Source organism: Tasmannia lanceolata, unplaced genomic scaffold, assembly GCF_043159265.1.
Source record: "Tasmannia lanceolata isolate RefF3 unplaced genomic scaffold, GAP_Taslan_0.1 ptg000007l, whole genome shotgun sequence".
NCBI lineage: Eukaryota > Viridiplantae > Streptophyta > Magnoliopsida > Canellales > Winteraceae > Tasmannia > Tasmannia lanceolata.
In genome coordinates, this window is record NW_027518684.1 from 7,678,692 (window position 1) to 7,693,902 (window position 15,211).

General features: G+C 37.7%; 1 protein-coding gene across 1 annotated transcript; it reads left to right on the plus strand.

Annotated features, from left to right (window-relative positions):
* Positions 1-70: 70 nt before the first annotated feature.
* Positions 71-8,431, plus strand: LOC143881691 (uncharacterized). Its single transcript, XM_077384940.1, has 10 exons — positions 71-308; positions 930-1,080; positions 2,030-2,146; positions 6,109-6,557; positions 6,680-6,865; positions 6,942-7,034; positions 7,113-7,604; positions 7,696-7,769; positions 7,869-8,093; positions 8,190-8,431. Exons 4-7 carry the CDS (start codon positions 6,321-6,323, stop codon positions 7,200-7,202), a joined length of 606 nt encoding a protein of 201 aa, XP_077241055.1. The 5' UTR covers positions 71-308; positions 930-1,080; positions 2,030-2,146; positions 6,109-6,320; the 3' UTR covers positions 7,203-7,604; positions 7,696-7,769; positions 7,869-8,093; positions 8,190-8,431.
* Positions 8,432-15,211: the final 6,780 nt, after the last annotated feature.

Genomic DNA, 15,211 nt, shown 5'->3' on the forward strand with positions numbered 1-15,211 from the left:
ATTGGTTGGCCTTGCGCCCCGCTGTTCACGTGAAAATGTGGCAAACTTTATTGCTTTTTAACGTCAAACCACGTGAAACGGAGGGGGGGCGCATAATCCTAAACGGGGGTGAAAAAATTATAGTCGAATTCGACTTAACGCATCCTAGGTTTCTCTTCCAAGTCGAGGGTTTATGTTCGCACCAGCGAGCGCGTCTTCTTTATCATCATCGGGTTCGCGAAACCCTAGATCTTCTCCATCCTCTTCTCCTTTTGTTTTTCTTTGCTTTTTTGATTGAGATGTGAAACCCTAGATCTCTCTTCAAAGTGGTAATTGCTTCTCTGTTTATTTCATTTGTAGTCTGTTTTTTTCTTTTTTGGGTTATCTGGTTTTCTATTTTGAAACCCTAAGTTACAAACCCATTAAATACTAAGACGCCTATTGTATTCAAACACAAGTTGTGTCACGACTTGTTGGAGAAATGTGTAAAAAAATGTATATGACGAAACACGATAAAAAACAGGGCAAAAGCTAACATGGTTGCAGAAACATGATGAAAATGAGTAGGAACAACTGGTTTAATACAAACTGAAATCTGGGCCTACTTTAAAAAAGTGATATATGCATAGTTTTAAACCCCTAAACCCTAAAAACCAAGTGAAAATTGGGCAGTAACTGTGCTGAAATGTGTGTTGAAATCAAGCTAAAAACAGAGCAATAGCTCACCCAAAATCTGTGTCGAAATCAAGATAAACACAGAGCTCGAATTTGATCGAGCTCAAGCACGAAAAAATATGCATTCTGAATCTTGATTGCAAAATGAGAATCGAGTCTCTTGTATGATTTTTCTTATCTTAACGAAGACGGGATCCTGTGTCTTGAATTTGCATGAATGACCACCTTTTGGTTAGGGTTAGGGTTTTCAATTATTTGGTCTCTCTCTTTCTCAGGTAAGAAATGTTGGCAAAGGAAATTATGTCGATGAGGCTATTTCAGCAAACCTAGAAAGTTAGCACGTGGAGAGAAAGAAAAGCAAAATAATGGGGAAAATGGCAAGTTCAAAGCTAAAGATTGCTATCATCCATCCAGATCTGGGAATAGGTTTAATCTCCTTCCTATTCCTCTCTCTATGTTGGTCTTGTGATTTACTGATTTTGGATTATGGTATATTTGTATGATTGTACTTTGAAACATATCTGGTTCCAGAGTAAAATTAGACTTTTTAGATTACATTGATGGGTAAAATGCAATTTGAAGAGGCCCAAAGTGTAATTTGAGTGTACATTCAAACAAATGCTTAGCTATGACGCTTTAATTATTGATAAGACAGTCGTGACATGTGACCCTTCTAATTTAGAGATTGATAGGGATTAGATTATCTGAATTCAGATTGGAATTTTCATCTTTATATGCCTTGGATGCACCAAAAAGTGGTTTAATGGACACATTTTCCATTTCTTAGCATTTTTTGCTTGCCATTTAATATTCACATGCAAGGTTTTAAATTTCGGCCGAAATCTGAAATTTCGGATTTCGGTCTAGACCGAAACCGAAATGGCCGAAATCCGAAATTGGTGAAATGTACCAAATTTCAGTCGAATTTTCGGAAAAAATATTAATTTTTTAATCCTTTACCAAATTTCAGCCGAAATTACCTGAAATTTCGGCCCAAAAAACAGACATTTCAAGTCCCTTTACCAAATTTCGGGATTTCTGCTGAAATTTCGGTTTCGGTGGGGACCGAAATTAACCCCGAAACCAAAATTTAAAACCTTGTTCACGTGACAGTCCTTGTTGAGTGTATATTTTCCAAATCCAATCCGTTTTGCACGTTTTGACTTTCCTCTCTAATTAGGAGGAAGGAAAGTAAAGAAATGTGAATATATATTCCTTTCCCTTGTATATTGTGTGCATCCAAATGGACCCCTGGGGATTATGATAAGAAGGTAGTCATTTTGGATTTAGACAGGATACTTTTTTCGCTCTGATTAAATTTTGTTGTGAAAAGACTTGTCATTCTGGTGCTAAAATGTATGATGTTTATACATAGGCGGTGCTGAAAGGTTGATTGTCGATGCTGCAGTTCAACTTGCGTCCCATGGGCACAATGTTCATGTTTTCACTGCACATCACGACAAGAATCGATGTTTTGAGGAGACTCTTGTTGGTGAGTTTTAAATTTATTTCATCATTTTTTATGACTTGGGAGGTAGAGAATGGACAATTGGTGGACCTTGAGTGGAAGAACTTATTTACTTTGTGTATACTGAGGTACGTCATATCTAAGTTCTTTTCAGCAATTGATAATTTGCATTAAAAGGCAATTTGTGCATCTACATGACATAAATGGGCATGATAAATTTAATATGCTTTTTGGAGGATTATTTGTTTCTCCCGGGACATGTTTCTAAAATAAGAAACGATGCCCCCAAGAGCACCTGCCTTGTTTTGAAGAAAGGATAAAACGAGGTCTAGTTTTTTATTTTTTATTTTTGTAGAGATTTTCAGTTTTGACCAAATAATAATAAGAAATAGTAATAAGCAATAGTTTGCCGACCCCAACTAGTTTGGGACAAAGGCTTAGTTGAGTTGCGTAATAAGCAATCGTTTGTTACTGGCAAGGAGCTTGTGGCCGAATTTGATAAGTATCTGTCTAGAACTAATGATGCTGACGTGAGTTCTAAGTACTTGCATCGCTGTGTTATCTTGTGACCTTCACTGATTGGTCTCAATTTAGTATAATGGAAGTAACAAGAAATTCAGATCCATTTTCCATTCAAAAAAACAAAACAAAAAAGAAATTCAGATCCATTTTGGACCATTCACTTTCCAAAACCCAGGGCAGGATTTGTCTCATATAGCAAGAGAGATTTTGTGTTACTGGCAAGGAGCTTGTAACTGCATTTTTTAAGTATCTATCTAGAACTAATGATGCTGACTTGAGTTATAAGTTCTTTCATCGCTGTCTAATTATTATTGAAAATTTGTTTAATTAAATAATGTTAGTTACAAACTTAATTGGGGGTCAAACTGGATTCTTGGGTACTCTGGCAGGCTTAGTGCGTGCTTACAAAACCTGACTTAAAAAATTTTAAACTAGAAAGGAAACAAAAATCAAATTCTCAGATCGTCTATTTTGTCCTTGTTTTGGCCCTTTTGCACCTATGTTAATGGCCAAAATAGTTATTTAGTTTGCACGGCCAGCACTTAGCCATGTGTCATTTGAGTTGAGTCAAACCCTCATGAGAAACATGTGCTTGGTTCTCATGTCATCGAAAGCATGCTTGAATACATTGAGATGAGCAAGTTCATTTGCATCAAGATACGTAGATTGACATCATAATGATGAAACTAATAATGGTGCTCAACTCTTACTGAAAATAGTGAGGCGGATTAGGCCCCTATTTTTCTGCAGAGGAATTATTGAATGACTGATGATAACCATCTCTTCTACTGTCGAAAGAAGTTATGTGAATTTGTCACTATAAGATCCCTTGTGTATGCACCATGTCAACATATGTGTTATCTTTAACACTCCCCTTCACACGGTAACGTGTCTTTGAACATGTTCATCTTGTCAGATAAGTATACTGATATGATGATCACCTGTGAGTCCTTTGGGTCGTTGAGATTTACCCACTTGCAGTATGCTAATCACTCTCTTCTCTTAAGTAGCGTTGAGGAGAAAGTTTTTCACCTTAAGGCTATTATGAGGTATTACAAGGCAATATCAGGTCAGAGAATCAGCATTGGATCAAAGAATAAATTTCCCCGGGTCTTCTGTGATGAGCGTATGGTTGAGCAGTGGAGAGGTTGAAAAGTTTGCTCGAATCTTTGAATGCAAGGTTACTTCGATCCTTAACTCCTATATATGGTTGCCCCTTTGTCATTTACTTAAGGGTCTTTGGGTCCGATGATTGAGAGGGTTGAGAAGAAGCTCTCCCGTTGGAAGAAAAGTCGGCTACCTTTGTGGGGTGGATTATGCTTATCAAATCAATTTTAGCTAATATGCCCCTTATCTCTCTATTATAGCCTTGTGAGTAGTGAGTGTCATTAACAGACTGGATCAGCTTTAGAAGAACTTCCTTTGGAACACTAAGGAAGAGAGGGATCTCAATATCCGTAGTCTCAGTGATGTGAACATTGCCCTTTTTGGTAAGCGGATTTGGAGGTTTGAGGGAGAACATTGGAGGGAGATGATTGTTGGGAAGTTTGGTTCTGGATTTTACAGTTTGAGAGTCAGAGGACACTTTTAGGTCCCAAGGCATGACTCTGTGTAAAAAACGTTATGAGATCCATGGACTTAATTTTAAAAAAGTATAAGATTAGGGTGCGATTTGGCTCGCGCATTCGCTTTTGGCATGATCTTTGATGCGGGGATCGCCCATTGAAGGCTGAATTCCCTAGTCTCTTCAGAGTGGTCTTTGACTGTGAGGCTAGTGTTGGTAAGTCCTATGTTCGCTAGGAGGACATGGTGATCTGGAAAGGTTCTTTTTGCTGGAACTTGTTTGATCAGGAGCTCGACATGGCAGTTTCTGTCATAAGAGGCTGGGACTCGATTTTTATTAGGAGGCAAGGAGATCACAAGCGTGTCTGGTTTTGGGGTAAGGTCTTGGTCTGATCCCTTTCCCGGCAGTTACTCATTCCTTCTACCTCCTCACCTGCTAGGAGGGTGTGGAATTCTCCCCCTCCATATCGGGTTAGTTCTTTCTCTTAAACTACTTGCCTAGACAAGATTTTGATGATTGATCTCTATGACGGAGATCCGAGCTTTCATTTTTTGTCTCTTTTCCGTATTCGTGGCGATCGAAACTGAAATTTAGAACCTTTATCTTGACTCGTGATTGAACTATGGCAGCAGTCGGTGGTAGAACCGTAGGAGTGAGGGATGCTTGGAAAGGGGAGGAGTATCATTAGAAGAATATTTTCCCACTACCTCGTTAGCCGCAGTATCATTAGAAGAATATTTTCCCACTATTTAGCATACACGTTGGTCTTTGCTAATCATTATCAAATTTTGAATAGGTTCAAAATTTGCAGCGGACAAGGAGTGAGCATATATCAGAAAAGCTTAGATGGTTAGCTGGGGGGCCAGCGCCCGTCGCTAGGAAATACAAAGGGTTTATTAGTAAAGGTTTCCGCTTTCACACGAAGGCTCGCGAACAGAAAAGGAAAACACAGAATTGTGGAGCTGTTGTCACTGCAAATACAAAAAGTTTGTGCCAGGGATCAGAATCCAATAGCCGGAGATATTAGTTATTACGGTGTTTTAACAGATATTATTGAACTTAACTACTTTGGACGCCTGAAGGCGTTGCTTTTAAAATGTGATTGGTTTGATGTTGTAACGCCGAACAGGGGAATAAAAATAGATGCGTTCGGTTATACAGTTGTAAATATGACACGTCATATTTATAAAAATGAGCCTTTTGTCTTTGCATCTCAAGCTGAGCAAGTATTCTAAGTGCAAGATCACCCCGGTAACAAAGACTGGCATGTGGTTGTGAAGACAAAACCTAGGGACTTGTATGAGGTACATGGGAACAATGATGAGGGAGATGTCCAGACCGAGGCAGCAGAAATCCAAAATTTGGAAGACGTAAATAGCTGGGAACGAATAAATATAGTAAGGACAGAAATTGATGAACCGTTGGAACAATTGACCCAGGCAATACCAGATGATGAAGAATGTGATACAGATTCAGATGCTAGTGACGGCGATGAGAGTCCCTTTGCCAACGATAAATAAACGGGATCATATCTCTTTCTCTATTTGGTGTACTGCTTTGATGGTTGATTTGTTTGAATTTTGACAAAATGTCGCTCTTTTCTTAATGTTCTTACATTTGTAGACTTTGTGTAGTGGAACACTTGTACCTGTTCTTTTTCTAAGAAATGGTTGAGGGGGTATCATATTTGGGAGTTTTGAATCATTAAATGTTGCTCTATTCTTAATGTTCTTAAACTTATAGGCTTTGTTTACTAAAATACTTACACCTGCTATCTTTTGAAATTTGATGGATACATGATCATCTCCACTTAAATGTCAAATCGTTAAATTGTTATCAATTTGCAATAGTTGTATGCTTATTATTTAAGATATCAATCTCAATTGTTAATCATGTACAGGTGATCAGACATGAGGAAACGCAATCTCACTATGCCACCCTCACATTCTCAGGCCCAAGATACACATGATGATTCCCAGGTAGGACAGGGGGATGAGCAGACCGAGGATCTGGATGACCAGGTCGGGCACTTGCATACATAGCCCTCCTTTCGGGCACTTGCATACATAGCCCTCCTTTGTTCCTGAGATACAGGATGTTGCCTCCTCGTCGATGAGGTCTTGGAAGAGACGTGGTCCCACTTACTGCAAAGATACATGGGGATGCCCTAGGAGTCAAAGGAAGAGAGTAGTGTTTAATAAATTTGGCCAGCCCATAGGAAAAATAGGGAAAAAATTCACAAATTTCTTGGGCACTGTAGCAAGACTTGGTGCTGAGTTACCAATTGACCAATTCGACTGGAGGCAAGTGCCTAACGAAAAGAAAGAAGATGCGTGGGAAGTTGTTCAGGTACGATGAAAATAAATTGTATTATTAACTTCCTACAAGTTCTTTTAGGAAGCTAGTATTATTTTGATTTTAAATTTTGTTATAATTCCATGGTATTAAAGACTTCTTACATGTCAATTTAGGATTACTATGATGTTGATGAGATGCATAAGAGTTGGACATTGAGTAATATCGGTACAAAATGGAAAGATTGGAAGTGTTATTTGAGAAAAACTTACTTCGATCCTGGTTTCCCATGCACGGATGATAGAGTAATTGGTGACCAGTGGACGGGTCTCTACGCCCATTGGCAGTCATCGCTTGCTCAGGTAAAATGCAATCTTATTTTGGTTTTAACATTAATATTAAAAAATTAACATTATTATATTTGGTTGCTAATTTCAGAAGCACAGTATAACGAACAAGGCTAACCGATCCAAACAAGTGATGATGCACACAAATGGGACTCAGAGCTTCGCATGTAAACGCTATGATCTGGTAATTTCATGAACTTCTAATTTAATTCCTCATTTATATATTGGTTTTGACATGATAAAATTGTTTTCCTGTTGACAGGAGAAAGGAAGTGGCAAGGTTCTTAGCCGCCCTGAACTATTCAAGCTTACTCATACGAAGAAAAATGGGAAGATTGTTGATAAAGCTTAAATATAATGTGCCAATACTATATGCTATTTTTTTATTTATTTGGCCGGTTTTATGTTAAGCTTTATTTCTATTGTTTTTTTTTTCTTATTTTCAGAAAAAGTTTACACAGTACGAGATGGAGCATCCTGAGTCTTCCAGTAGCAACGTTGCAACGTTGCAATTTTCAGAGACGACGCCTTTGCCCATTTCATAGGATCAGAGAGACATGGCAGGGTGCGGATGATGGGGTTTGGTACGACCCCAACTGATTGTTTTGGGCCATCACCAAATCGCATGGATTATCAGAGAATGATTGAAGAAGAGCGCAATGACAAAGAACAAATTAGGGAGGATTGTCGCCAGTTTAAGGAGGAGGTGACCCAGCAGCTTCAGAATTTCATGTCAAATTTCAGTGGTAGCCAGGTAATGTTTGAAATTATGTTGCATACAAGTAAGATACAAAATTGTAAAATGAGTTTTTTTACATAACGTTTCTATTTTATAATAATTTTAGAATACTGCCGATGCGACTCCATCACGAGATGTGACTTCCCCCCTGCAAGTCACCCGCCTTGCTCCTCCACAGAGGTATAATTGATTTTACATTTTCATCCAGCTAATTCCAATACTTGACCGCTATCATTGACTGTGTAATTTGCAAGTTTTCATTTCCTTAATGTTGCTTAGGTTATTTTGATGAGCTTGGCACGACCGGGGATTGAATTGGCCAAAGGACTTCTTGTGAGCAAAGATCCGGCGACGATAGTTGATGGCACACCGATTGGGCCAGGATTTTCTCTTGTTAGTGTCAGGGTTATAATAGTGGGCGATGAACTTCTGATAAGACCATCAGGACGACGGAAAACTATTAGAGACGTGGCTGGAGGACATGTCGTTTGGCCATCTTTTTGTGTAAGTTTGTGATATAATTTTGGTTTTTAATATATATTTTTATCATATATTTACTAATCGTTTTCTTTATTTTTGTTTTTTTTACTTTCTTTGCAGGTTAAAGAAGCACCGAGCAATTAAGTTACTTTTATGTTTGTAGTACCTTTTTGTAGTTATGGACTTGGATGTTATCTGTTTTTTGTAGTTATGGATGATGAGTGACATCATCATTGGGGACATGCTAATCTATAGATAATCTTCATGTGAACAGTGGTTGGGGATATGCTAAACTCTTGTATCCGATTCCAAATTTTTTGTGTGGACGAGGTAGTAAAGGGATGATTTTGATGGTGGTCATATTATTTTTGCGTAATGATTTTTATATCTTATGTGTGCATAAATAAGGAGGTTGATATGAACAACTGATCAGGTAGCAAAGGGATAGGAATTGCATTCAGCATTGTTTATTCTTTACTTTCCATTCTGATGTAATTTTTCTTTACTTTCCTTGATGAAGTAACTTTTACTTTTAGTTTTCTTTAGGAATTCAGTGTAAATAAGAAGTTGTCAAGTTGTGGATGGGTCATGAGTCGAGAGTTGAGAAGTTGTTGCTCATTTTCCCTACAGACACGAGATCTACGATGAGAAAGGTAGTTCCCATCTATTAGCATTAGCATTTGATATAGAAATGCTGAGATAGATAGTTTTTAGTAATATTAGCATTTGCTCACTTTCCCTGAAATTCATGTCTCTAGCATGTGTAAATTTGGGAATTTGGCATATATTTTAGTATGCCTTCATGTGTTTATTGTATTTATGTTGAGTGTTCTTAGATTTCTCTTGCTTCTTAACATACTTACACTATGTAGGTAAGGTGGGGAAATGTAGATTTTCTGCTGCCTTTCGGTAGAGTCTAGAGTGCTACAGACGGCTTTATTCACGGATTGGATGAAAAGGTACCCTTTCTTTAATACTAGCTTATGCATATTTTAGTTGAGTTTTTGAACAACTGATCAGTCATTATACACTTGCTTATGGCCGTTGTTTATGAGTACATTTTGCTATTCGCTTGCATTGAAAATATCAAGGAAAGGTTTGAGTTTGATGCTAATACGAGCAGTGTCTTCTTCATTGAAAGCCCATTGAAAGGGTTTTTGGGTCAAAACCCATCTTCCGGTGACAGTGGGTATGCAAGCTATTGACGGGGGATTTGGAAATGGTTAAGAATTTTGATCAATGGGTAAGAGGAGTTGGGTTTTGAAAAAAAAAAACACTTTAAATCGGTATGCAAAGGGTTTTTTGTCTAAACCCAACAGCTTGCATAACCATTGACCTTAATTCTTAACCAAAATAGCACCCACTCAAAGGATTTTTTTTTACCAAAACCCATCTTGTTACATACAGAACCAGAATGTAACATGAAACTCTTCTATTTGATTTTTAATCATCTGTTGTTTTTCATTTTTTTCATACAAAACCCATTCAGATGCAATACATACATCCACCAGTGACCAGTCTCATGTGAAGAAGGAGGAGGAAAAGGCTCAGGAAGAGGTATGCATACATCCACCAGTGACCAGTCTCATGTCTTGATTGTACTTCTGTCATGTATGTGTGTACTGATACAAGTATTCAGATCTGATATGGACACCAAGCATTGAACTGAACAAACGCCATGAAATATGAGGATCTTCAATAGGTTCTTAATGTGTAATGTATTATTTAGATTCCATTCAAAATGTATTATTCACATTACAAAAAGATTTATGCTAGCTTGTATAGAACTCAAAATCTACATAAATGTAAGGCCTAACATTGTGATCTTTTGCTTCCTTCAGGGATCACACTTCGAGTCGATCAATTACACGCTATTGTTATTTAGAAAGTCATAAGCTTCGTTGGTTAGAAGATTGATAGTCTATGACCATGAGATCAAATCCCAAGTCATCGGTAGTGCAATTTCCTCTCATTGACCCTATCAATGTGTACAAGTCCCCCACACTCATGGATAGGGAGTTCTATGATCAAGAATCATCACCACCACCTCACATATGACACAGTGTATAAGTGAGATTTCCCGACTCCTCTTTCTGTTATAGTTTATGCACACAAAACATTGTGTTCTTTCTCTTCCTTTAGAGATCACTCTTCTAGTGAATCACACACTAGTGTTATTCAGAAAATTAGAAGCTTCTCTGTTCATGGGATTGATATAGTGTACGACCATGAGATCAAATCCCAAGTCATCTGTAGTGCAATTTCCTCTAATTGACCATGTCATTGTGTACAAGTACCCACTCTCATATTTGAATAGGGAGTCCTATCATCACCACCACCTCACACATGACAGCTGTATAAGTGAGATGTCCCGACACCCCCCCTGCTGTGATAGTTTGTTGATCTACACATATTCAGAGAATCTGTTTTTTTTAATCTACATCTATAACAATCTTTAACATCTGATTCTCTCATATTCCCAAGAGAAACAATCTATATCCAATGAGGGGACACTTGCAATCTAATTAATCGGGTGGAAGAGAGTCAATATTCTCATATCCATCGAAAGAGGTCAAGTGATCTCAAACCAATCAAAGGAGAAAAGAGACCCAACACCCAATATATTCACAATGTATTCCATAATATTATTATGATTATATGATTAACAATGCATGTAGTCAGGTACATCACATCAATTACCATCCAGGGAAACGATACTAACAACTACTCAAGGCCTTGTACCAAGAGGTGACGAAACCAAAATGACTCATTTGAGTTTTGAGTCGTGGTAGTGAGTTATAACTTGTTCAATAACCCGCATCTCCACAAACTTTATAACCATTCAAATAAAAAGAGTTTTAACTTGTTGAGGACATTTTTTGAATGATAAACTTTTTGAGTACATATGACCATGTACTTTGAGGTGTGGAAACTGAGATGATTCATACTTGTTTTGATTCGTGGTGGTGAATCTTATTTTATTTTTAAATGTGTGGAAAAATGGGAGGTGTCTTAACAAGTCAAAATGTTGTGATTATTCTGATTGCTCTAAACCATTAAGGATGGGCAATAGTATACATGACTATACCAAATTATGCCCAACTCAAGAGTAGAGTCCCCAGCTGGGCCGATCGTGCTATGGATGAATTATGTTCAAAACTTAGTGCTCACAAATGTGGTAGTGTCAAAGGCGATGAAGTAACTTAAAAAGGCTAAATTATCCTGGAAAACTCATTTTTCAGTGAAAAAGTTTACCAAGAAATTTTCCATGCATCTAAACGCCCAGCCAAGATTAGTTGTTTACTCCTTGAGCATTCACCTTTTGATCTAGGTGATCACATAGGCAACCTTTATTAGCTTAGGTTCAGGTGCCTAGGCAGGTCTCACGTAGGAAGTAGAACCTTGGATATAGGGGTGTAAACGAGCCGAGCCGAGCCGAGCTTGGCCAGGCTCGGCTCGGCTCGTTATGCTCAAAAGCTCGGCTCGGGCTCGAATCAGGCTCGGGCTCGGCTCGGCTCGGTCAGGCTCGGCCAGGCTCACGAGCGGCTCGCGAGCCTTACCGAGCTTTTTTTCACACCCCTCATCTTCCCTGGACAGCCCTAATCCACAACCTCAAAAATGTTACGATTCACAAGAGAAACTCCGTAATCAACAAGGTCCGTAATAGAAATCATGGAATACACAAATCAAAACTAATAAACGTCATACAGATCCCAAATAATAAAGTAAAACACGAAAATCCGAAGCTTACCGCCATAGTTAACGAGCCCAGGCATGAATATAGTTGAATAAAACCCTTGAATCTGAATTTACACAGTTTCCCGATGAAAAAACCCTCGTTCGAGAGTAAAAACCGCGAGAAGCAGCAAAAACACAAGAAACTGAATCAGATCCAAAAGTTCACAAGCTGATAGCATCACAGGTTTAGACCATCGGTGTTATTGGAAACCCTATAGAAGGGCAAAAAAAAATGGAACCCCAACGGGAGAAAAAAGGAGAGAATTCTGAACTTGCTTTCCAACCAATGCCCTAAATATTGTAATTTCACTACTTTTTTTACACTATGGGGGTGGTCCAAGTAACAAATGGGGTTCCTAAAATGAAGTGACATATTTTGCCTCCCCTTTTACTCCCTAGACAACCCTTTTAGTGTATATATTAATATATATATATATATATATATATATATATATATATATATATATTTAAATATATTAAATTCTTAACGAGCATTAACGAGCCGAGCCGAGCCGAGCCTGGCCTAAATCGGGCTCGGCTCGTTAAGGATTCGAGCCGAGCTCGAGCCGAGCTTTTTTCGAGCCGAGCTCGAGCGAGCTTCCGAGCCCGAGCCAAAATTGACACCAGTTGGATAGCCTTTAAAAGGCACAGTGCCATCCTTCATTAGCTTTAGTTAACCACACAAGAGTTGCACACAGACTTATTTTCCTTTCAATGGGTCCCTTTTCATCTTGCCACTTTGTGAGAGTGTTAATTTTCAGAGTTGACCTCACATTTATTTTGAAATCTGGTACAACATCTCTCTCTTTGACGATGGGCTGTTTTCGTATCATATACAGTAGTAGTACAGTACAAATTGATCTAACTATCGACTACAAAATCCATTTATGATATTTTGTATTTGTACTTTTAAATTTTCTGAATTTGGATTCGTAGTGTAGTACAGATTGATCTAATTATCAACTATGAAAATCCATTTATGATATTTTGTATTTGTGCATCTAATTTTCAGAATGTGGATATGGATAATTTTGATGACTTTGGCGTTGATTTATATCCTGTTCTTTGAGGCATCCTTATCCGACTCGGATCCTGATGCTGGCATGATGAATTGTATTAGGGATAAAAAAGCAGCTAACATTGTTCCAAGGTATGACTTTCTTAATAGTTTCAGATCTCTGTGTGTACCTCTTTCCTTCAACTTTTGTCCTTGTGCTACAGTTCTCAGTTCTCACTAATATGTCAAGTCTATAAATGGGATTTATTAGCGACTTTTGCAGAAAAGCATTTCGCGGCTGTCTGTTGCATGAGAGAGCAGCCACTCAGATGAATTAAATGAATAAGACAAAACCTGCTGAAAAGTGAGCCTATGTGGCTGCTCTATCATGCAACAGCCCGCTGTGAAATGCCTTTATTCAACAGCCACACACACACACACACACTTACTTCATGCATGAGCTATTACAATTTCATCCTCTATCATAGAAAGCTTTTTCAGTTCATATTAAGCCTTTATTAGTATTGTAAGAAGTCATGTTTGCTTTCTGAGAGTTAGTCTTTCAATCATCATTTCTATTTGCTCCTCAATGAATAGTTAAGACTTAAGAGAAGTAGTTATATGAATGGTTTTAAATTTCAGCCGAAACGAAACGAAATTACCAAAATATTTCGGTTATGGCCACGGCCGAATTGATGTTTACATGAAGTCGTTTCTTTACAAGATTTCGACGAAATTTCACCGAAATTCCGAATTTTAGTTGAAATTTCGTTTTAGCCATTTTTACTAAATTTCCACCGAAATTGTAAATATGTGCCGAAATAGCCGAAATTTCCACCGAAATCGCCGAAATTTTCACTGAAATTTTAGACATTTCGGTCGAAATTTAAGAAATAACGAAATCTTTGTCATAATTTTTAAGTGATTTCGGCCGAAACCGAAACTGAAATATTTCAGAGATTCAAGATTTTGATTGAGCGAATAAAATTGGCGCCTTTCATGCCATTTAAGATTTTTCTGGATAGGCGAAGATTCTAGATTTTGATTGAGCGAATAGAATTGGCATCTTTCATGCCATTGAAAAATAATAATAACAAAATTGGCATCTTTCCTATGGAAAGAACTGAGAGATGAGAATTAGAAGATTAGAAGCATTTTTTTGAAACCTTCTTTGGCTTTTAGTTATGCTATATGTTGAAAACATTGAAACATCTTTTTTCAAGTATACTAACAAATAATGAAAGAATGCTCTTGTAAATGATTACCAATTCTACCAGAAACAGTCAACGAGGGAATATTTCATAATTTTATTACTACAGTGTTGACTTTAGTTGGACATAGGAGCGTTTTATATTTCCAGCATAGGCTGTTGCTTGCAGATGTAAATGGGTGGATTGGAATGTTAGGAGTTTCTGAACCTCCTGTGCAATGTCGAAAATGTCATTTTTGTTTAAATAACAGAATGCTGAAATTACATGAATGATCATTGTTCTTTTGTTAAAAAAATAATGAAACATTCAAATTGTATGAATCAAATTTTTACTAAAGTATCATATAACGCATTTCCATGTTTTGCCTAGTCAGCCCTTTTGGGCGAAGGCTCAGTCCCAATTGGATTTCTTGTTGAGCTATCTAAGTTCCTCAACTGAATCCTCTTCTAGTGTGCGCCTTTGAACTGTGCTGCGAATTTGTAAGTATTTTGTGAATCGCTCATACATATTTTGTGAATATATGGTATGGGTACAGGCATGCATCACTTTCATCTTCTGTGGTATAAATTTTGCTCTCAATGTTACCATTCTTAAATATCCAGCTAGTACAGTGTAACTAGTATGATTGATTCCAGAGTTTAAGCAGATTCTAAACTTGCTACTTGCCCCTTCTTTTCTATCACAATGTATCTGTAAAACAGGTATAATTTGTTGGAAAATTTGAGGGCACTGTTGTTGATAAAAAAACAGAAACTTGTTGCTTCAAGGCGTGCTATCACTTTCCTTAAGACAAGATTCGCCCCCACTAGTAGTGTGCAAAGGGGATCCGCGAATTGCCTCCTTAGTATAAAATGAAGCCTAGTAGGGAAGCCCTACTAATGTTTGATGACGCGTAGCACTAGCGGAATCAAACCCGAAATGCCCTTCCGAAATTTCAAGCCTTAGAGAAATTTCTAGATAATGTTTCTGCAGAAAAACAGTATCTAGAACAGTAAACAAAAGAAAAACAGTATATAGAAATACTTGGGGATTTTGTAGGAGTGTAGAAGAGAGTGTAGAGTCTCTCAGAATTGCCAATTCATTTTTCTATATGAAATGACTGAATTCTGCGCATTTTGTAGACCACCTAGTGTCTTTTCAGTGTGAAAAACACCTCTACAGGGCACCTTTCCAGAATGTTTGAAATCTGACCGTTA

Coding starts and splice junctions, on each gene's coding strand:
- LOC143881691 (XM_077384940.1), top strand. CDS start 6,321: ATGAGGTCTTGGAAGAGACGTGGTCCCACTTACTGCAAAGATACATGG. Junction 6,558..6,679: donor ATGCGTGGGAAGTTGTTCAG/GTACGATGAAAA, acceptor ATGTCAATTTAG/GATTACTATGATGTTGATGA. Junction 7,035..7,112: donor CATGTAAACGCTATGATCTG/GTAATTTCATGA, acceptor TCCTGTTGACAG/GAGAAAGGAAGTGGCAAGGT.